The sequence below is a fragment of the Corvus cornix genome, chromosome 8, assembly GCF_000738735.6.
Source record: "Corvus cornix cornix isolate S_Up_H32 chromosome 8, ASM73873v5, whole genome shotgun sequence".
Lineage (NCBI taxonomy): Eukaryota > Metazoa > Chordata > Aves > Passeriformes > Corvidae > Corvus > Corvus cornix.
Window position 1 is genome coordinate 1,877,636 of NC_046338.1, and position 17,198 is coordinate 1,894,833.

Below are 17,198 nucleotides of genomic sequence, written 5' to 3' on the forward strand. Positions count from 1 at the left end.
TCTAAAAATACTTTAACCTTAAGGACCCAGCTTTGAAATAAAGGAAAAACCTCAAACTGAGCCGTGAGTGGTTTGAACATAAAACCACAAAGTGTGTGAGGGAATATTTTATGATCCCACTGCTGCTCCTTAAGGATTAGGTTATTCCTAATTCCTGATTAAAGCCAAGGATGCTTGGCTGATACCAACTCAGCTTCCCTGGTAACTGGGAGCCAGGGGAGGGAGATCATTCCATGTCCTTCAGCCATTTCAGGATGGAGGAAATGCCGGCGTGTTTATGGTAAAACAATGTTTTAATAAACAGCAGCATAAAATAATCAGTGTTTAATATCATCTCTGGCACGTGAAATACAAAAATGCACGTATCTCAATTATAAAATAGCCTTTGTTATTACATTTTTTTCATGCTTGCCTAATTGAAATGCCCATAATTAATAACTCAATCATCAAGTAATACAGTGATTAAACGCATGCAGTGAAAACAAAGAAAGGTATTTGTATAAGGTAGTGGCTGAGTATCACCATAATATATTTCAGGAACATCTACATCAGGGTAAAAATCAAAAGAAACAGCCCAAGATATAAAATGCAGAGATGTATTTTCACTTCTGCTGTACAAAAAACATCATCACACTTTTGTGCAAAAAGATAAAAATAAAGTCCTATTATACAACATTGTCAACTGAGCACAAGATTGGTTTTTGTGGACAATAAAAATATTATTCAGTACAAAAAAAGAGTCTGTGGAAAATGTACCGTACACAGCACGTGTGTAGCTCATTAAAGTGGTTTCAAATGAAGAATCTCAATTGGTTCTACCTGAATGGGTATTTTAATGACACAAATGGTGCATTTCTAAGTGGAAAATCAGCACTAATTCACATTATTAGACACAATTGCTATCGATGGATTTGCTGCCTGATGGAATGTGAGTCTCCCTTTTTCCAGGGTTACTGGAGTCAGAGTCACTGAAATGACACAATAAATATTCCTGGGAAAACTGATTGTCATATACAAAACTGTGGTTTGGCGCTTTTCCATTACACAGTTGCATAGCAACAAAAGGATATAAAATTCCTGCTTGAGCGACTAGATCATGAAATGTTAGCTCTGAAGAAGTTGATTCAGGTTCTGAAATTAAAGCTCTTTAATTTCATTTCCTTTAAGGCAATTCCTTAAGAACTCCAGCTGTCCTTAGCAGCCAGCAGCAGATTGAGGTTTGTAGACTGCAAGCTGATAACTCGAGCATTTGTGCTGTCTCATAAATGACATTTTTTGGTCTGAATCTGAGCTCAGACTCCTGACTAAACCAGAGACCAAAATCCCACCTGAAGTAATTTATTCAGCTCTCAGATCACATATTTGACACACAACCCTCGACTGCAAAATTTACAGATATTTTCCCTATTGGCACTGAAATTGCACGCCCAGATCTCCGAATCTTTGCATCTCCTAAAAAAAGAGACAAATATTAAAATATGGTTTTCAGTATTAAAAAAAAGTTCCTGTGATTTAAACCACGCCGGAGGTTTAAAAAGCTGTGAAAAAGTGTTGGATAAAATGTTTTTATTTTAAAAAAACCCCTCAAATTCCCTCTTTGAATTGTTGGTGGCACTTGGAGAAACGTGGCCAAGGCTGAGGATTCCCACCACGAGGATCTGTCTGGTTGTGCCTGCCCATCCTGGCGAGCAGTGCAACTTCACAGAAGACACTTTGCTGCAATGTCTGTCCAACAACCAGAAGGATCTTTAATAAAATATTTGAATAGAAAAAAAATCTTTCCTACCACTTCCGAGTCTGCGTCGCCAAGAGCGCTATTTACAAAGGCCTCGCCTATTTACAATTCCGCCGAAATCATGGAGTCGCTGGGTCCGTGGATGCTGGAGTCTCCCAACAGGGAGGACTGCTTGGAGTCAATTTTGTAGGGTTTTTGAGTTTTATTGCCAAACACTGTCATACCCATCCCCGCCGGGTGGCTGGGAATGGCCATGTGGGATAGCAAGGGAATATTGGCTTCCTGGTTGGATCCCGACGACGGCAAGCTGGTGACGTGGCCCGTGCTGGTGGAGCCGCTGGCGCTGCTGGGGGAGCGGCTCTTGGGAGGGGGACAGTGCTGGATCACGCGGGGAGGCCCTGCGGGGGGTAGTGGGCGGCGGGGAAGGCGGCGTATCCCGGCGGGATGGGGTATCCGTTAATGGGGATGTAGCGCTGGTTCTGAGGTAAGGGCGGCCCCATGAACCCCGCCATCTGGCCCTGGGGGATTCCCTGCGCCGGGAACATGTAGTTGGGATACCTGGGGTTGCTGAGGTTGCTGACGGGGCTGGCGCTCAGGGAGGTGGTCTGGGTGGTGGCATTGCCGCCCGAGGGGGTTGTGGAGCTGGTGTGGCTGGAGAGGCCCTCCCAGGAGCGCAGCCGCGCGTGGATCTCCTTGAAGCGCGGCCTGCGGGAGGGCAGGTCGTGCCAGCACTCCGTCATCAGGCTGTACATCCTGGGGGGACAGTCCTCGGAGCACGGCAGCAGCTGGCGCTTCCGGATCATCTCGATCACCTCCTGGTTGCTGAATCCGTAATACGGCTGGAGGCCGAAGCTGAATATTTCCCACAAAACCACTCCGAAGGACCAAATGTCCGAGTCGGAGGAGAACTTGCCGTACATGATGGCCTCGGGGGGCATCCAGCGGATGGGCAGCAGGGACTTGTTCTGCACCCTGTAATAATCGGCCGAGTAGATCTCCCGGGACAGCCCCAGGTCGGAGATCTTCACGTGGAGCTGCTCCCCGATCAGGATGTTGCGGGCAGCGAGGTCCTTGTGGACGAAGAAGTGTCCGGCCAGGTACTCCATGCCAGCCGCAATCTGCACCGCGATGTGCAGGAAGTCGCCGTGGTCCAGGCTGGACTTGACGGTGCCGTCCTCGTCGCTGCTGCAGCCGACGTCGGAGTGCGGCGAGCGCATGACCAGGAACTCGTGCAGGTCGCCCTGGTTCATGTACTCGAACAGGAGGCACACGGGCTGCTCCTGCGTCACCACGCCCAGCAGGCACACGATGTTGGGGTGGTGCAGCTCGGCCATGAGGGACGCTTCCTGCTGGAATTCCGCCCACTGCTGGGGGTTGTTAAAGTCCTTCAGGGTCTTGATGGCCACGAGCTGGGCGTGGTCCATGCCCGGCAGGTAGAGGTGGCCCTTGTAGATCTTGCCAAAAGCGCATTCCCCCAGCTCCTCCATGAAGCGAACGGCAGAGAGGGGCAGCTCCTTGGCTTTACTCTGTGAGAGAAACACCAGTAACACATCAGGACCGAAACCAGCCTTTTTTAAGTGAAATCTCTTGGTGCAGGATGTGTGGGAGCCAAGGAGACGGGCACAGGAGCAATGATCCCACCCGAGGGACACCAGGACCCAAACGGGATCACCATGCTCCAAAAAGTAACAAAAAGAATTCCTTTCCATCCTCTCCACAAGGTCAGATACAACAAGAACTGGACCCAAATATACACAGGAGCCATCAGCATCTCGGCATTTGGCCTTGGGCATTTCTGTACTTCCAATTGAATGTGACTAATTTCAGGAATTGAGGCAATTCCCATGCTCTAAGAGGTCCATGCTGAAGTGTTTTATGGGCCAGGGCCTGGAATTTTAGCAGGAAAAAAATTATTTTGTTTTAAAGCCACGGCCTTGTAGCCAATTCTGCCTTCACTTTGCTATTAACCCTTCCAGGTACAGCAGAGCCCGTTTCTGTTCCCACTATTTCTGTTCCATCCTAAAACCCCGAGAGTGGCCAAAGGAGAAAAGCAAACCTTTTAAACATTTATTGCCCTTCAGAGTGCAGATATTCACTCCTGGGCCATAAAGAACCCATATTATTCCCAGCTTCCACTTGTGCTTGTAACACCCAAACCCACTCATTTAGGGCCCTCAGTAAAGCCACAGGTAGTAATTTAAGGTTAATGAGTTTGGGATCTAGGTTCTGTAAATGAGTGTAAACATTGGCATTGGCATTCCTGAAATCATGCGAGGGCAGCTTTCCAGTGGCAATGTGGGAAAAGAACTGACATTTCAAATAATCACGGAAAAAAGCCCTTTTAGCATGAATTAATTCTAACTGTATTGATCACTTCTGACTTTCAGACAAACACTGCATTAATAATCATAATAATGATTATGATAATAATAATAATAATACAGCCATTTAAGCAGGCAGCCCAGTAGACTGCCCAGTGATGGCAGGAAATTAGCTATATTGTTGAGGAACAGATGGTTTATATTACCCAAATCCTTTAGGCTAAAACTTGTTTAGGTCTGGCATATTGTAAATTATATTTTAGTAATGAAAGTGAAATGACCTCTGTCTGACCTGAGCCTGGGTCCGTCTGTTTGAATCAACAGAGTGGAAAACTGGGGAAGAAAATGAAGTCATAAAGTTTTGGCAGGAAGGGCTCGTTTGGAGTGAAGCAGTTGTAAATCTGCTCGGCTTTTGTTTGACAAGTATTTGTCACACATGGGTGTCCGAAAGGTAGGGAAGTGTAAAATACACAAGAGGCAGCAGGTCAGGGGAAAGGGAGAGGGAAACCCACCCCTTCCACCTCTTCTTCAGCTCCATGACAAGACATCCTTAATTTATTATATTTCTGAAGGCAATTAAAACCCCTTAAAACTGGAGGAAATGCTAACATTCCTGTTTATCCAAGCAAACAACTGCCTCAGTGGGAGCTTGAAGCTTAAATTTGTTTTCACCCAAAGCTGACATCATAACTGGCTACGTGATTTAAAAATAGGATTCCACTTCCTTTCCTTGAAAATATTGTTTGAAAGGCCATCAAAACACTGGGGACGGGGAGAACTGGCTTTCCCAGTGGGAAAATCCCGAATTAGCAGAAATAAAATGAAAATATTCTTGCAGCACATGACTTTCAAATTGAAAGGAAGGAGAATGGTCAATATTTGCAACAATTTCCAGGCATTTCTGCTTCCCTGTGCTGTGTGTGCCAGCAGGAAAGGTGGGAATTGCATCCTCAATAAAAGGATGCTGAGATTCCCATTATCTCCAGTTTAGCCAGGATTGCACCCTTAAAACTCCCAGCAGAACAGGGAGCAAGAAGCAATCCCAAATTTAACAAAATATTCCAGGAGGTTGGATGCAAGATGTGGTTTGGACACTGACTTGTTAAATGTTTTTTGCACTGCTACCAACATTTTGAGATAAAGTTACTCCAAGCTTTACAGGAAAGTTGGAATTGGGAACTTCCAAGGAAAAGGAAGGTAAAATCACCAGGCCAGTGTGTGTGGGACTGAGACAGAGATTTTCTCTCTGAAGTGCTTCAAAAGAACAAAACCCATCAAGTTCTTGAAGAGCCAGAAAATATCCTGAGCTGGAAGGGACCCATGAGGATCAAGAGCCTTGGCATGGTGTGAAACACAAGGGAAATGCTCTTCCAGGGCATTCCTGTGCCTGTGGATGGCAGGAGGAACTTCCAGCCCTGCCCTGGGTGACACAGCCAGGTCTGCACGTCCCACTCAGGAAATCAGGAGCACGAGGTTGATCATACTTAAATCTAAACTATTTTTTAAAATTCTTCCTGAATGTGGGGCTGTGGTGAAGCTAAACAGGAGCTGGGCTGGCCAGAGCTGCAGGCAGAGCTTTGGGGCTGTTTTGGTCATTTCTCCTTTTAAATGAAAGGATAAACCTGAAAAAGCAAGGAACAAATCTTTCCAGAAGTGATGTCAGCTGAGCGAAAGGTGACAGATGAACAGAGCAGAGCCATGAGAAGCTCTCCTGGGGAAATGCTGAATCACATCTTTACCTACATTACTCTTTCACTTAAATGAGATGTTCTAAGAGATGCTTCAGGAAGGGGTTCCTTGCTTTATCACACAAAAACTCCATCATTTCTCCAGGGACATGGACACACAGGGAATTACCCCCTTGGTCCAGCACACGCTGCTGCTGCTGCTGCTGCTGCTGCTGAGAAAACCCTCACAAAAATCACAGAAATCACAGGCTGGAAACCACCTGAATATTTCAGTGCTGAGTTGTTTGACACATTTCCCTCCCTGCCTGTGGAGACAGCAAGTGTGGAGGCAGAAATCTGGGATTACCTTTGGCTTGTAGGCGTTGAGCATGGACATCTCCACGTTCTGCCCCCGGACGTGCTTCGGCTGCCTCTGGACTGGAGGGGATGAGGATTTCTGGTTGTTGCGACAGATGCAGATGAAGAAGAAGAGCAAGGCTATGGCCAGGGGAATGGTAACACTTGGCACCAGGATGTACAGGATTTCCATTTTATTCTTTTCCTTGGAATCCTTGTAATCTGGTTCAGAAAGAAAAAAAACCAACCATGAATGAAGCATCCCACAGAGACAAACACATCCCTGGGCCAACTAGAAGTGTTAAAAAGAATAAAACATCCATTTTATCTTGCTGAAATCCACCTTGAATACTGATTCATTTTATTAATATTAAAAGAAAGAATTATTTAGTGGAGTAACAAACTGTCCCTGTAAGGTCAAAGGTACTGATGGGCAGGAAACAGTGGAATGATGTGAGGTGGTCTTTGCTTGGGGTGAAATGAAGTCATGGCCTAACACAGATCCACAGAAAAGTGAATTTCTAGAACACCTTATGGAAGAAGCTTGTGGGAGGTGCCCCTTCCCATGGCAGGGAGTTGGAACTAAATGATTTTGAAGGTCCCTTCCATGCCAGGCCATTCTATGTTTCCAAGAAAAGCTCTGGTGGGAACACAAACTCCTTATTTTGTGTCTTGATTTAAGACAATTTAAAGGAGAACACTCTGGGAGCTGCCTCCCTTTAAAGGTTCAACCAATCCCTTTCCAGCGAAAAGGAATGGATATGAGGAGATGGAGTGAAAAAAAGAACAGTTCCCTACAAGCAGAACAGCACCAGGGAAGCTGGAGCAGGGGTGAAAAGGAAGGATCCAGAAGAGCTGGGATGGAGGATGGTGTAACACAGTCCAAAGGCTCCCTGCAATCCTTGCTCCCTCCCAGGGCTCTTCCCAGCCATTAATTTCAGGAACATGATCCCCTCTTTGCCATTGCCTAGGATATCCAGCACTGCATCCCCCTGGCTGGCTCTGGCTTCCCAGGGAACGCTGCTCCGAGGGAAAAGCAGCAGGAGAGGGGAGAGGCTCTGGGAGGAGCTCGGGCAGAAGGACAGATCCTCCATGCTGAGTGCTCCGGGCACAGCGACACTGACGCCTGCCCTGCTCTGCCATTTCCCAGGAGCATTCCCAAGGTTTAGGCTGGAATTACACCCGGATTAACACACTCACTACAGGGGAACTTGGAGGATCCCGGGAGCCCAGGCCGCCCTGGCTGCTTCCGAGGGCATTGGCAATGCCTGAGGCAGCCTTAGGGAGTCTGGGAGGACGGGGGATGTTTTATTATCCCTGCAGGGTCACTCCAGTTTGTTTGTCTGTGTTTTCCAGGCTGGATTTGTACAAGTGCTTAGCGGCCCACACAGATCTCTTTTATGCACTTCATTAAACATGAACTTGATCTGGAGCTTGGGCTTGACTCAAATTGTGGCAGAGGCAAAGTTCAAATGGTGCTGCATGGCACTTTGCATAACCCCTCTCCTCTTTCAGGCTCACGCTGTCCTCTGCTCCCCCCACGCTCCTCTCTGATCATTCCTTTCAGATTAAGTCGTGCTATCGGGTTTTTAATTGAGAGGGGAGGTATCCCAAATATTCCTACAGCCTTTGGGAAACAGGAGACGACTAAAGCACCGTCCCCATGACATTTTCCCTGTCCCCAGAGAGGCAGGGATTCACACACTGCCCTTCCCCTGTCCTTCCAAACCGTCTTAGGCTTGGCTTTGCTAAGCCTCATGCTCGAATTACGCCGTGTTTCACATCTTCCCGAAATCAGGCTGACAAACTTTGATGAAACAAATCTCTCACAGCTTGTGAGATACAGTTGAAGAAAGGAAAAGAAAGCAGCAGCACGAGGCAGAGGGAGACCTGGGCACCAGTTCATCACCTGAGCTATTCCAGTCAAAGGCAATTATTATTCTTATTAAGTAGCAGCCCCCGCAGTGAAGCCTCATTAGGTTAATGGGCTTCTTGGGAGCCACCCTAATTAAATCCATTTCCCATCTAGGCATGTCCTGGTGAGGCAGAATGCACAATACTGATTAAACTGGGCCTCAAATGGCTCTTTCAGCCAGTGCAAAACCGGCAGAATGGGAGTCCCACACGGTATTCTGGTTTTAATATGCAGATTAGCACTTAACAATTCAATTACTGCTCACCTGATCCAGCTCTGTCTGTAGTTAGAATAATAAAGCCACGAACAACGCGTACCATTTAAGGCAGCAGTGAGAGGTTTTGGCAATTAAAACCTTTGTCAGGAATTCTCCAGGGCAGCCCGTATCTCAGTTATTACCAAGCAAAGCTTGAAAATCAGAGACTTAGGCTCCAAAAGTGTCCTGGTATCCCAGATCAGGAGCCTGAGGCCGGCTTGGCATCTCAGAGCCCATCTAGAGGGGACTGGCACAAGAATCTTCAGAATAGTTTTTGGTTACTTCTGTTGAAATAACAGCAGAAGAGATACAGGACTCAAAAAGTGTGGGGGAAATCACAGAATTGTTGAGGTTGGAAAAGCCCTCAGAGATCAGCAAGTCCAACTCTTAAACCAGCACTGCCAACACAGCTCAGGCCTTGTTTAAAAAACAGAGGTGACATTGCCAGGTGCTCTGAGCTGCAGCTGAAGTTTGTGTTTACAGAACTGCCCTGGCTGCATTTAGGGTTTGCAAAATGAACAAAAAGGGAGACTCAGCTCTCATTTGATTCTGCTTTTCAGAGACCATGGGGAAGCAAGTGGAAGACCTGAACAAATGGGTCCTGATTGTTTTATCTGCATGTAGAAATAACAATATTGATAACAGGCCAAGAAAAAATGCAGCTATTTGCGTGGACATGCCAGAAATGCACTCAGAAATGTTATGGAAATTCAAAGTTTCACACAAAATTTCATGTTGCCCTTCAAGTTGTCACAGTAACATTTACCTTTCCCCTTGGAAAGGAGATACCTTTGATGTCCCTGCTCCATAGCCAGAACCAAATTAAATTTTTTCTGGTTATGGTTATGAACATTCCTGCAGTGAGACATGTTCTGAGTCTGCTCCAAAGTCTTTTTCAATTAATGGAAAGATGGGAATCGATGCCAAAATGGGATCTAAATTATGTTCTTACTGAAAGGGTAGATGAGGGGGAAGGCAGACAGTCTGGGCTCTATCATGTGCATCTCAAACCCTCTCCCTGTTTTTGGGCCCCTCACAAGAAGAAAGCCATGGAGGGGCTGGAGTGTGTCCAGGGAAGGGAACAGAGCTGGGGAAGGGGCTGGAGCAGCTGAGGGAGCTGGGAAAGGGGCTGAGCCTGGAGCAAAGGAGGCTCAGGGGGGACCTTGTGGCTCTGCACAAGTCCCTGACAGGAGGGGGCAGCCGGGGGGGTCGGGCTCTGCTGGCAGGGAACAGGGACAGGAGGAGAGGGAACGGCCTCAGGCTGGGCCAGGGCAGGGGCAGGGTGGACATCAGGGAAAATTTCTTCACTGGAAGGGGTGTCTGGCCCTGGCACAGCTGCCCAGGGCAGTGGTGGAGTCTTAAAAAGGACTTAAAAAGGGATTTAACAGCCGTGTGGATGTGGCACTTGGGGAGGAGGGTCAGTGGTGGCCTTGGCAGTGCTGGGGGTGGTTGGACTTGATGACCTCGGAGGGCTTTTCCAACCTAAACATTTCTATGTTTCTACAATTTAATTTGGCCTAAGGAGTTGTATTGATTGGAACAACAACCTGGAAAGTCAGGAACACTTGAGCTGGCAGTGCACAGCCATTCCCCAGGAAATTATTTTCATGCCACCACTTTGTCACTGCAGGGGCAGCAAGTGCTCAAAGGTCTCCTCAGAGCAGGGCCAGCCAGCCTTTCCTGCACCTCTGTTATTAGGGATTTACAGAAGACACTTTGTGCACTTTTCTCCCACGACGTGACCAAACCCTTCCCCTTTTTGCCCCCAGCTCAAACCCAACCCGGGTCAGGCATTACCGCAGGCCGGGACATCACAGAGCTCCGACTTGAAGTTCTCATCCAAGGTGAAGCACCACGGGGCATCCTTCTGGTTTCCAGGGTTCCTGCAGTAGGAGTGGCCCCCGTTGAGCTCGGGGTACCTGGCAGCAGTGAAGGTGTGGGTGTGGGGGTACTGCGAGTTCCAGGGCTGGCACTGCCGCCCTGAGCGCGTCACGCTCACCGTGCCCCGGTAATCCACGCCCGTGCTGTTGTAGCACTTGTGATCTGCAAAGACAACCAAAAGCCAAAGCCACGGTCGGTGGTGGATGCAGCATCCACGGGGATGAGCTGTTGGCATCTCCCAGCAAACTCCTGCTGGCCCAGTTGGGGAGCGTGGGCTCCCAGTTTGCTGCGGCTGCAAGGCTGGGCCTGCTTTGCATTCGCATTCCTGGGAGGATTTAAAGCTTATGCTCCTGGAATGAAAAGAGCTTCTGCCAAGCGTTTTTAATATAGGATACACAAAGGAAGTCAGAACTCCAGTGGGAACCTGAACTGCAGCCCTTATTTTCATAGGAAGGTGGAGAACTTGTGGGAGCCATGTTTTATATTTGACTGTTCAGATGTGGAAGTGTTTGGAACAGGCTGCAGCCCAGCCTGATCAAAGAGTGGGCTTAGCCAGAGCCTAAAATTAGGCTAGCTTAGGCAGGACAGCCATGGATCCAGCCCTACAAATGTTCCTCCTGACAAGCATCCCTACACTGCAGCCGTGGTGCTGCTGGAGCATGTCAGGCTGAGGTGGGAGGAAGATGAAGGAGGCAGGAAGGATGAAGCCACCCATGTTCCTCAGCATCCAAATGCTTACACTCCATAGTTTTCTACCCCGTATTAATTAGAAAAGACCTGGAAAAATCCTTCAGAATTCCTGAAAAAATCCTTCAGAATTCCCACCCCTTCTGGACAAGCTGGGGGAAATGCTGGTGCTGGGAAATTCACCTGCGAGCTGTCAAAGCCCAGCACTGGCTCCAGCTGGGATGCACGAGCCCTTCCAGCCAATCTTGGCACAGCAGTACCTTTTCCATGGAGAAACAGACATTTTTCACTTACTTTTATTTATGGGATCAGCCATTGGAATCCCAATCCGGATACAGTTGACAGCCTCGGGGCTGTCAGGCTGGGGCAGATCTTCGCAGTTGGGCAGCTTCAACCTCATCAGGATCATGGGATTAGACCTGGCAAAAATGTACTCGGTCTGGCACAGGACGTTTTCCAGGATCTCACACTCATCCCGGCACAGATCCCGAGGTTTGGGAGCCGAGGAGGTCTCGTCACAGTAGGGGAAGGCGTAGTGGCACAGGGAAGGGATGGCAAACTGGGAGCACTTGTCCGACAAATGGCTGGAGGTGCCGATCATGGTGAAGGCAGCTGGAAAACACACACAAGGATTTGATTTGGGAATGTTATTCCCGTGCTGTTGCCTTCCCAGTGTAACCCTCACTTCCCACTGCAGCTGTTCAGGTGATGAACAGGAATGCACAGCACTAATTACACGGGAAGTCATTAACGATGCTGATTCCACTGACAAGGAAAACACATCAGGTTTTCAACATGGGATTAATGCTAAGATCATTACCCAACCCCTAAACTTAATTATTCCTTTAATTATTCCTTTTTTTCCTCCCAAATAACTTAGAATCATTTACAAATTCATGTAGTATTTGGAAGCCCAACAGGTAAACCCCAAATTCCTGCAGGGTGACAGCACCGGTTCCCTCGTGGAAGGTGACAACTTTCATACAATCCCAAATAACTTTTCTAACAAAATGCTGGAAGATTATGAACTGGTAGCTGCACATTGCCTTTGTTGGGGCAATGAAGAAGCCTTTTTTTGCAATGCTGACAGTATTTGGGGACAAAGGGAGAAGAGAAATGTGGGATATTCTGACAGCAAGGAAAAAAATCTGAATATAGAGATGCTTACCAGGGCTAGGATCAGGCAAAGTTAATTTATATAAAAACTAGAGAATATCATGATATCTACGATGTCTGTGAATTCAGCGACCCCATCAGCACATCCCTCAAAAATAATGGTAACTGGTTCTTCCCTAAATCCAAAGGAAAACCTCTACCTGCTGGATTATTTATGCAGCCTTTCCCAGCACCTAAATTATTCCAGGCACCTAAAATCAACTAAGGAGGGCCCCCCTTTGCTTTCAAAACTTGCTGGGATAACAGCAGCCCTGAGTCTCCCAGGGGCTGTAAACACACAGCCCCTTCTCCTTGAAAAATCATTTTTTTAGGTGTTCTGGGGGCAGCTGGAGCAGCAGAGACACCCGGATGAGCTCATGGCAAGAGGGAATAAAGACCAAAGAAAAATAACGTTACTGTTTATAAAACTCCAGCAGCTTTTTGGGAGCAGACAGCTCAGTGGGGAAGCAGCCAAGGTGTTTCTACCCACCTGTAATCTGATTTTCTATCTCCCCCTGCATGTGCAAGGACTCCATGTAGATGGTTCTGTTCCCAATGAAGCGGGCGCAGGCGATGCCCCTGTAAGGCTGGCAAAACCCATCCTCCTCATACTCATCCCTGAAATCAGCCAGAAACATAAAGTTGTGATTGTAGAATATTGAAAACAATCAGGATTATTTCCTTCTATTAGACAAGATCTTGAATGTTTGTTTGTTTAAATACACCCCCTTCATCTGCCTGGTAAAAAGAGGCATTTCAGCTTAGCCAAAATACACATGGATGTTGTATGAAATGAGTGCTCTCAAGGCTCTGCTCAGACCTACACCCAGCCTTGATTAGAAGAGAAATATAAACGGCCTGGAAAAACGGGATTTATGTTTATTTAAAGCAGCTAACACATAGTTTTCTATTTTTGAACCAAGCTCCTCCTTAATATTGATAAACACAGCAGGAAGAGTCATGCAAACAGAATTTGAAGTGTATATAGAAAATCCAACCTCTGCCAGCACTGATACCCTGGAAAGAGGAAATGTTTGTTCAATCTTCCATGTGTGGTAACATTTAGTGCTAAGACAGACCCAAAGCTGAGACAGGAGTTCAACAGACACATTTCTTTCATTAGGTGCTTTCTTTTAGGCAATATAGGAGATATTTAATACAGAAATCCAGATGGGAAATTATTTGCCAATGTTCTTCAAACAAAGCAAGGAAAGGAAATTACTGAAGCTCTGAAGACCAGGGCAGTCCCTGGGTATTTTGTATAATCAGCACTGAACAGGGAGTTTTTGGGGGGTTTGGAGGAGGGGTTTTAGTACATGATCCCTGAAATCCCAACTGCATGAATCAGCCCTTTAAACTCCTATATTTTGCACTGAGATTTTCGGGATGGATTTTCTGGACAGACACCTCGGCTCTGCTGAGGTCCCAGGAAAAGGAGGTGCTTAATGAAAATTTGCTGATATTTTCTTTGTTATTCATGCCCAGCCCGGACAGCTCCTTTATGGCTCTCAAATTCGGATAAATGATAGTGGAATATCCCTAGGGATGATGACAGCCGGGTAGGGAACAGGTTACTTCCTTTGTGTGTGGAATTCTCCCTCCCCCAGATGCCGAAAGCCCAACACTGGAATCACACTACGCCTTAATAAGGGAAAAATCAGAGCTTTTTTTAATCAACTCTGCCATTAAGTTTAACAAAAGCCACTTTCATCCCCTCCTGAAGACCTTGGCTGTGAGAGCTTGGAAATGCAAATTCCATGGGGGCTCTTTGAAGTCGCCCGTTCATTGTGTGCTGCCTTAAAGAGCCAGGGCCGCTCCCAGTGCCCTGTCACCGGGGCCAGCGCCAGCTAATGGGATTAGTGGGAAGAAGCGCTGGGATCGCCTTCCAGGACACCCCAGACACCTCCGGGCACTGCCGGGCTACCAGAGCAGCGTCCCGGGATTCACGCAGCGTTCACGGGGAGAAGCCAATCCCCAGGGATTAAGCGCATAATTTATGAGTGTGAAGACGAAGGGGTGGGAAAGAGGGGTGGGAGAGATGGAAACCTCCTCCATGGACATCCCACCATGGGGAAATCAGTGGGAAAGGGTCCAGGTTTCACTGGATGATGGTTCCAAGATGTTCCCAAGCACACTGGAAGCTGGGTTGCAAAAGCACGGCCTTGAACTGCCAATTAAACCCTTCATTAACAACAGCCCGAGGGAAGGTTGAGGTGCCTCAGGTGTTCAGCCGACAAAGAAACCCTGAGATGCCAGCAGGGACACTCAACCACATCCTTGGGTTCCTGCATGGAACCAGCTCTGGTGAAAATATTTTTATTCTGTTGGTTCTTGAACAGAAAAGCTGAAACCTGAGCTGAAAAAACCCAACAGCGACTGCAGGCTCTGGGGTTCAGTTCATCTCCTCATCACTAAATGCTCAGATAGGATATCATTAATTAATCATTTATAATTTTTATATAATTATAGCATCATAAAATCCTTTAAGGTTGGAAAAGCCCGCTAAGGTCGAGTCCAACCATTCCCCAGCATTGCCAAGGCCACCACTGCCCTATGTCCCCAAGAGCCACATCCACAGGGATTTTAAATCCCTTCAGGGATGGGGACTCAGCACTGTGCCAGTGTCTGAGCACCTTTTCTGTAAAGCAGATTTCCCAATATCCACCCTGAGCCTCCCCAGCCCAGCCTGAGGCCGTTCCCTCTCCTCCTGTCCCTGTTCCCTGGGAGCAGAGCCCGACCCCCCCGGCTGCCCCCTCCTGTCAGGGACTTGTGCAGAGCCACAAGGTCCCCCCTGAGCCTCCTTTGCTCCAGGCTAAATTTATTATGGAATTTCACTCTAGAAAGGCTCCCCTTTGAAGGGAAGGACGCGGAGCAAGGACTGGGAGTGAGCAGGGACACCAGCTCACCTGGCTGGGAATGCCCTGAGGAGCAGGATTGTGCAGATAATCTCAGGAGGGGAAGATTAGAGTAAAGAGGAAGGGCCAGGATGCCACCAGCTCTGCCCTGGGGCTGCATCCAGCGGAATTCACACAGGGAAAACGGGAGATTAGTAGCTCGTAAGGAGCAGGAACTACTTAGGATTGTTTTGGAAATCAGCTCCGTAATGGGGCAGATGGGTGAAACAAATGAAAGGAACAGGAGCACCAGGGTATGACAGGAGGACCCTGAGACTCCGTGGTCCCCTGGACTCTGCTCCCAGAGCTGCTCCGGGGGTCACAGGGACAAAAGAAGGGCCGGGAGGTTCCTCTCTTGACCAGCAGCTCCCTGAGCCACTGCTCCCCACAACAGAGCGGTTTTGGGGTGCAGCCACAGCTCTCCAAGACCCTTTCCCACTGAACAGATGCCTGCCGAGGTGATCACCCTCTGCTTTCCAGACATTCCAGCCAAACCCATCCAGATCCAGAGCCCTGGCCTGACACGGGACCCACGAAAGCATGAAGGGCTCCTGCATCTTAAACACATTCCCCACCTCCTGCTGCCTCCTGGCAGCGCTTTGGCTTTGAGCTCAGCTATTATCAGGTTTGGCTTCAAACACAGCGATCAGGTTTTGGTTTTAAACACACCTATCGGTTTTCGGCTTTAAACACAGCTATTATCAGTTTTTGGTTTTAAACACAGTTCCAGTTTCTTGGGATCAAGGCTGAGCCCGCATTCCTTTCCCACAGTCCATGTTTGGCATCCCTCACCTGCTCTGTGTAAGGAATCACCGCATCCCTTCTCGGATGTGTATCTGCTTCCTGATCCTGATCCCGCGAAAGGAAGGGTCCCTCTGGCTCCGGCAGGATGTAAATTAGGTCTGATCCAGCAATGAATGTGTTAACATTTACAGACCAGCTTAAATCCTAATGATTAAATCCTAACGAACTGGAAGTCGGTCCAAGCCTGGAGGCGTTTCTGATTGTGGATGGGCTTAATCCCTTGTGCAAATTCTGGCTCAAGTGGGGAGAGCAGCAGCCAGCAGGTGGAAAACAGGGATGGCAGCCTGCAGGAACAATTCCAGCCTCACCACAGCACAGGATTTGGGGTCTGGGAGCTGCCCCACAACTCAGTGCTGCTCCTTGCACTGCCTGCACCCCACAAAGCCCCGGGCAGTGTTGGGTGAAGCTGCACAAGACAAAGGGCTGGATTTGAGTGACCAACAGATGATACAGCACCGTAGGGCTTTAAGATGGTTTCTTTTCAGATTTGGTTTCCACTCTGTTTTCTGTTTCACTCTGTCAATATTTCCAGCCTGGATGTTTATCTTGGAGCTTGCCCATTGCCTTTGGATCTCACTGCAGTTCCCCCCATGACAATACCTCTGGCTTGATGTAATAATAGCACCAAGGATTAAATTTACACCATCTTCAGGTGTCTTTGAGCATCTGACTGCTCACAGTTCACAGAAAACCGAGGAACAAAGAGCTCTGAAGGGTGTCCCCAGCCCAAATCTCTTTAAGATCCCATTCTCTGATTCCATCTCTTTATCTCAGCTGCTCCTGGCGTGAGGCTCCAGTGAATCCAGAGGCTGATCCACTTCCCAGTGCAGCACCTTTCTGGAACTGGGCAGAATTTCTGCCTCTGCAGCTTTTTGGGCATCCCCACACAAAGCAGGCAGAGCAGAGAAACATTAACCATCAGCTTGCAGTATTTATTTTATTGGTTCCCACTAAGCCTGGAGGGGCTCTGTGGTACCACCTCCTCTGCAACTGGTTCCTAAACACAAACCATCTCTGCAGGGTTCTCTGTCAAACTTCCCAACATCCTGAATTTTCTTTGCCAGTCTTTTTCTAAATTACAAGAAATCGCCCCAATTTAAACAACATTTCCAGCAAATGCCAACAACGAGCCCAGGAACTCAGTTCAGCAAAGCTTTGTAACCAGGCTCTAACGTGAGTTCATTTAGAAGTATTTCCTATATTGACAGAAAAACTGAACCCATGAGATCATGCTGGATTTTTTTTTACAATCCAATATATTAAAAATGCATATTCCAGACATGGTGTCATTGTGTGGTCATTTCTACCACGCCCCATGGATCTTTCTTTCTTTTTTTTCTTTCTTGTTTTCTTTCTTTCTTTCTTTCTTTTTCTTTCTTTCTTTCCCTCCCTCCCTCCTTCCTTCCTTTCCTTCCTTCCTTTCCTTTCCTTCCTTTCCTTCCTTCCTTTCCTTCCTTCCTTCCCTTTCCTTCCTTTCCTTCCTTCCCTTTCCCTCCTTCCTTTCCTTCCTTCCCTTTCCTTCCTTC

General features: G+C 47.7%; 1 protein-coding gene across 1 annotated transcript in view; it reads right to left on the reverse strand.

Annotated features, from left to right (window-relative positions):
- Positions 1–309: 309 nt before the first annotated feature.
- ROR1 (receptor tyrosine kinase like orphan receptor 1) overlaps positions 310–17,198 on the reverse strand; it is a 147,684-nt gene continuing 130,795 nt past the window's right edge. Inside the window, 6 exon segments of the mRNA XM_039556216.1 lie at positions 310–2,136; positions 2,139–3,261; positions 6,091–6,302; positions 10,049–10,294; positions 11,114–11,431; positions 12,465–12,592. Of these exon segments, the coding sequence (XP_039412150.1) occupies positions 1,838–2,136; positions 2,139–3,261; positions 6,091–6,302; positions 10,049–10,294; positions 11,114–11,431; positions 12,465–12,592 (2,326 nt within the window). The 3' untranslated portion in view covers positions 310–1,837.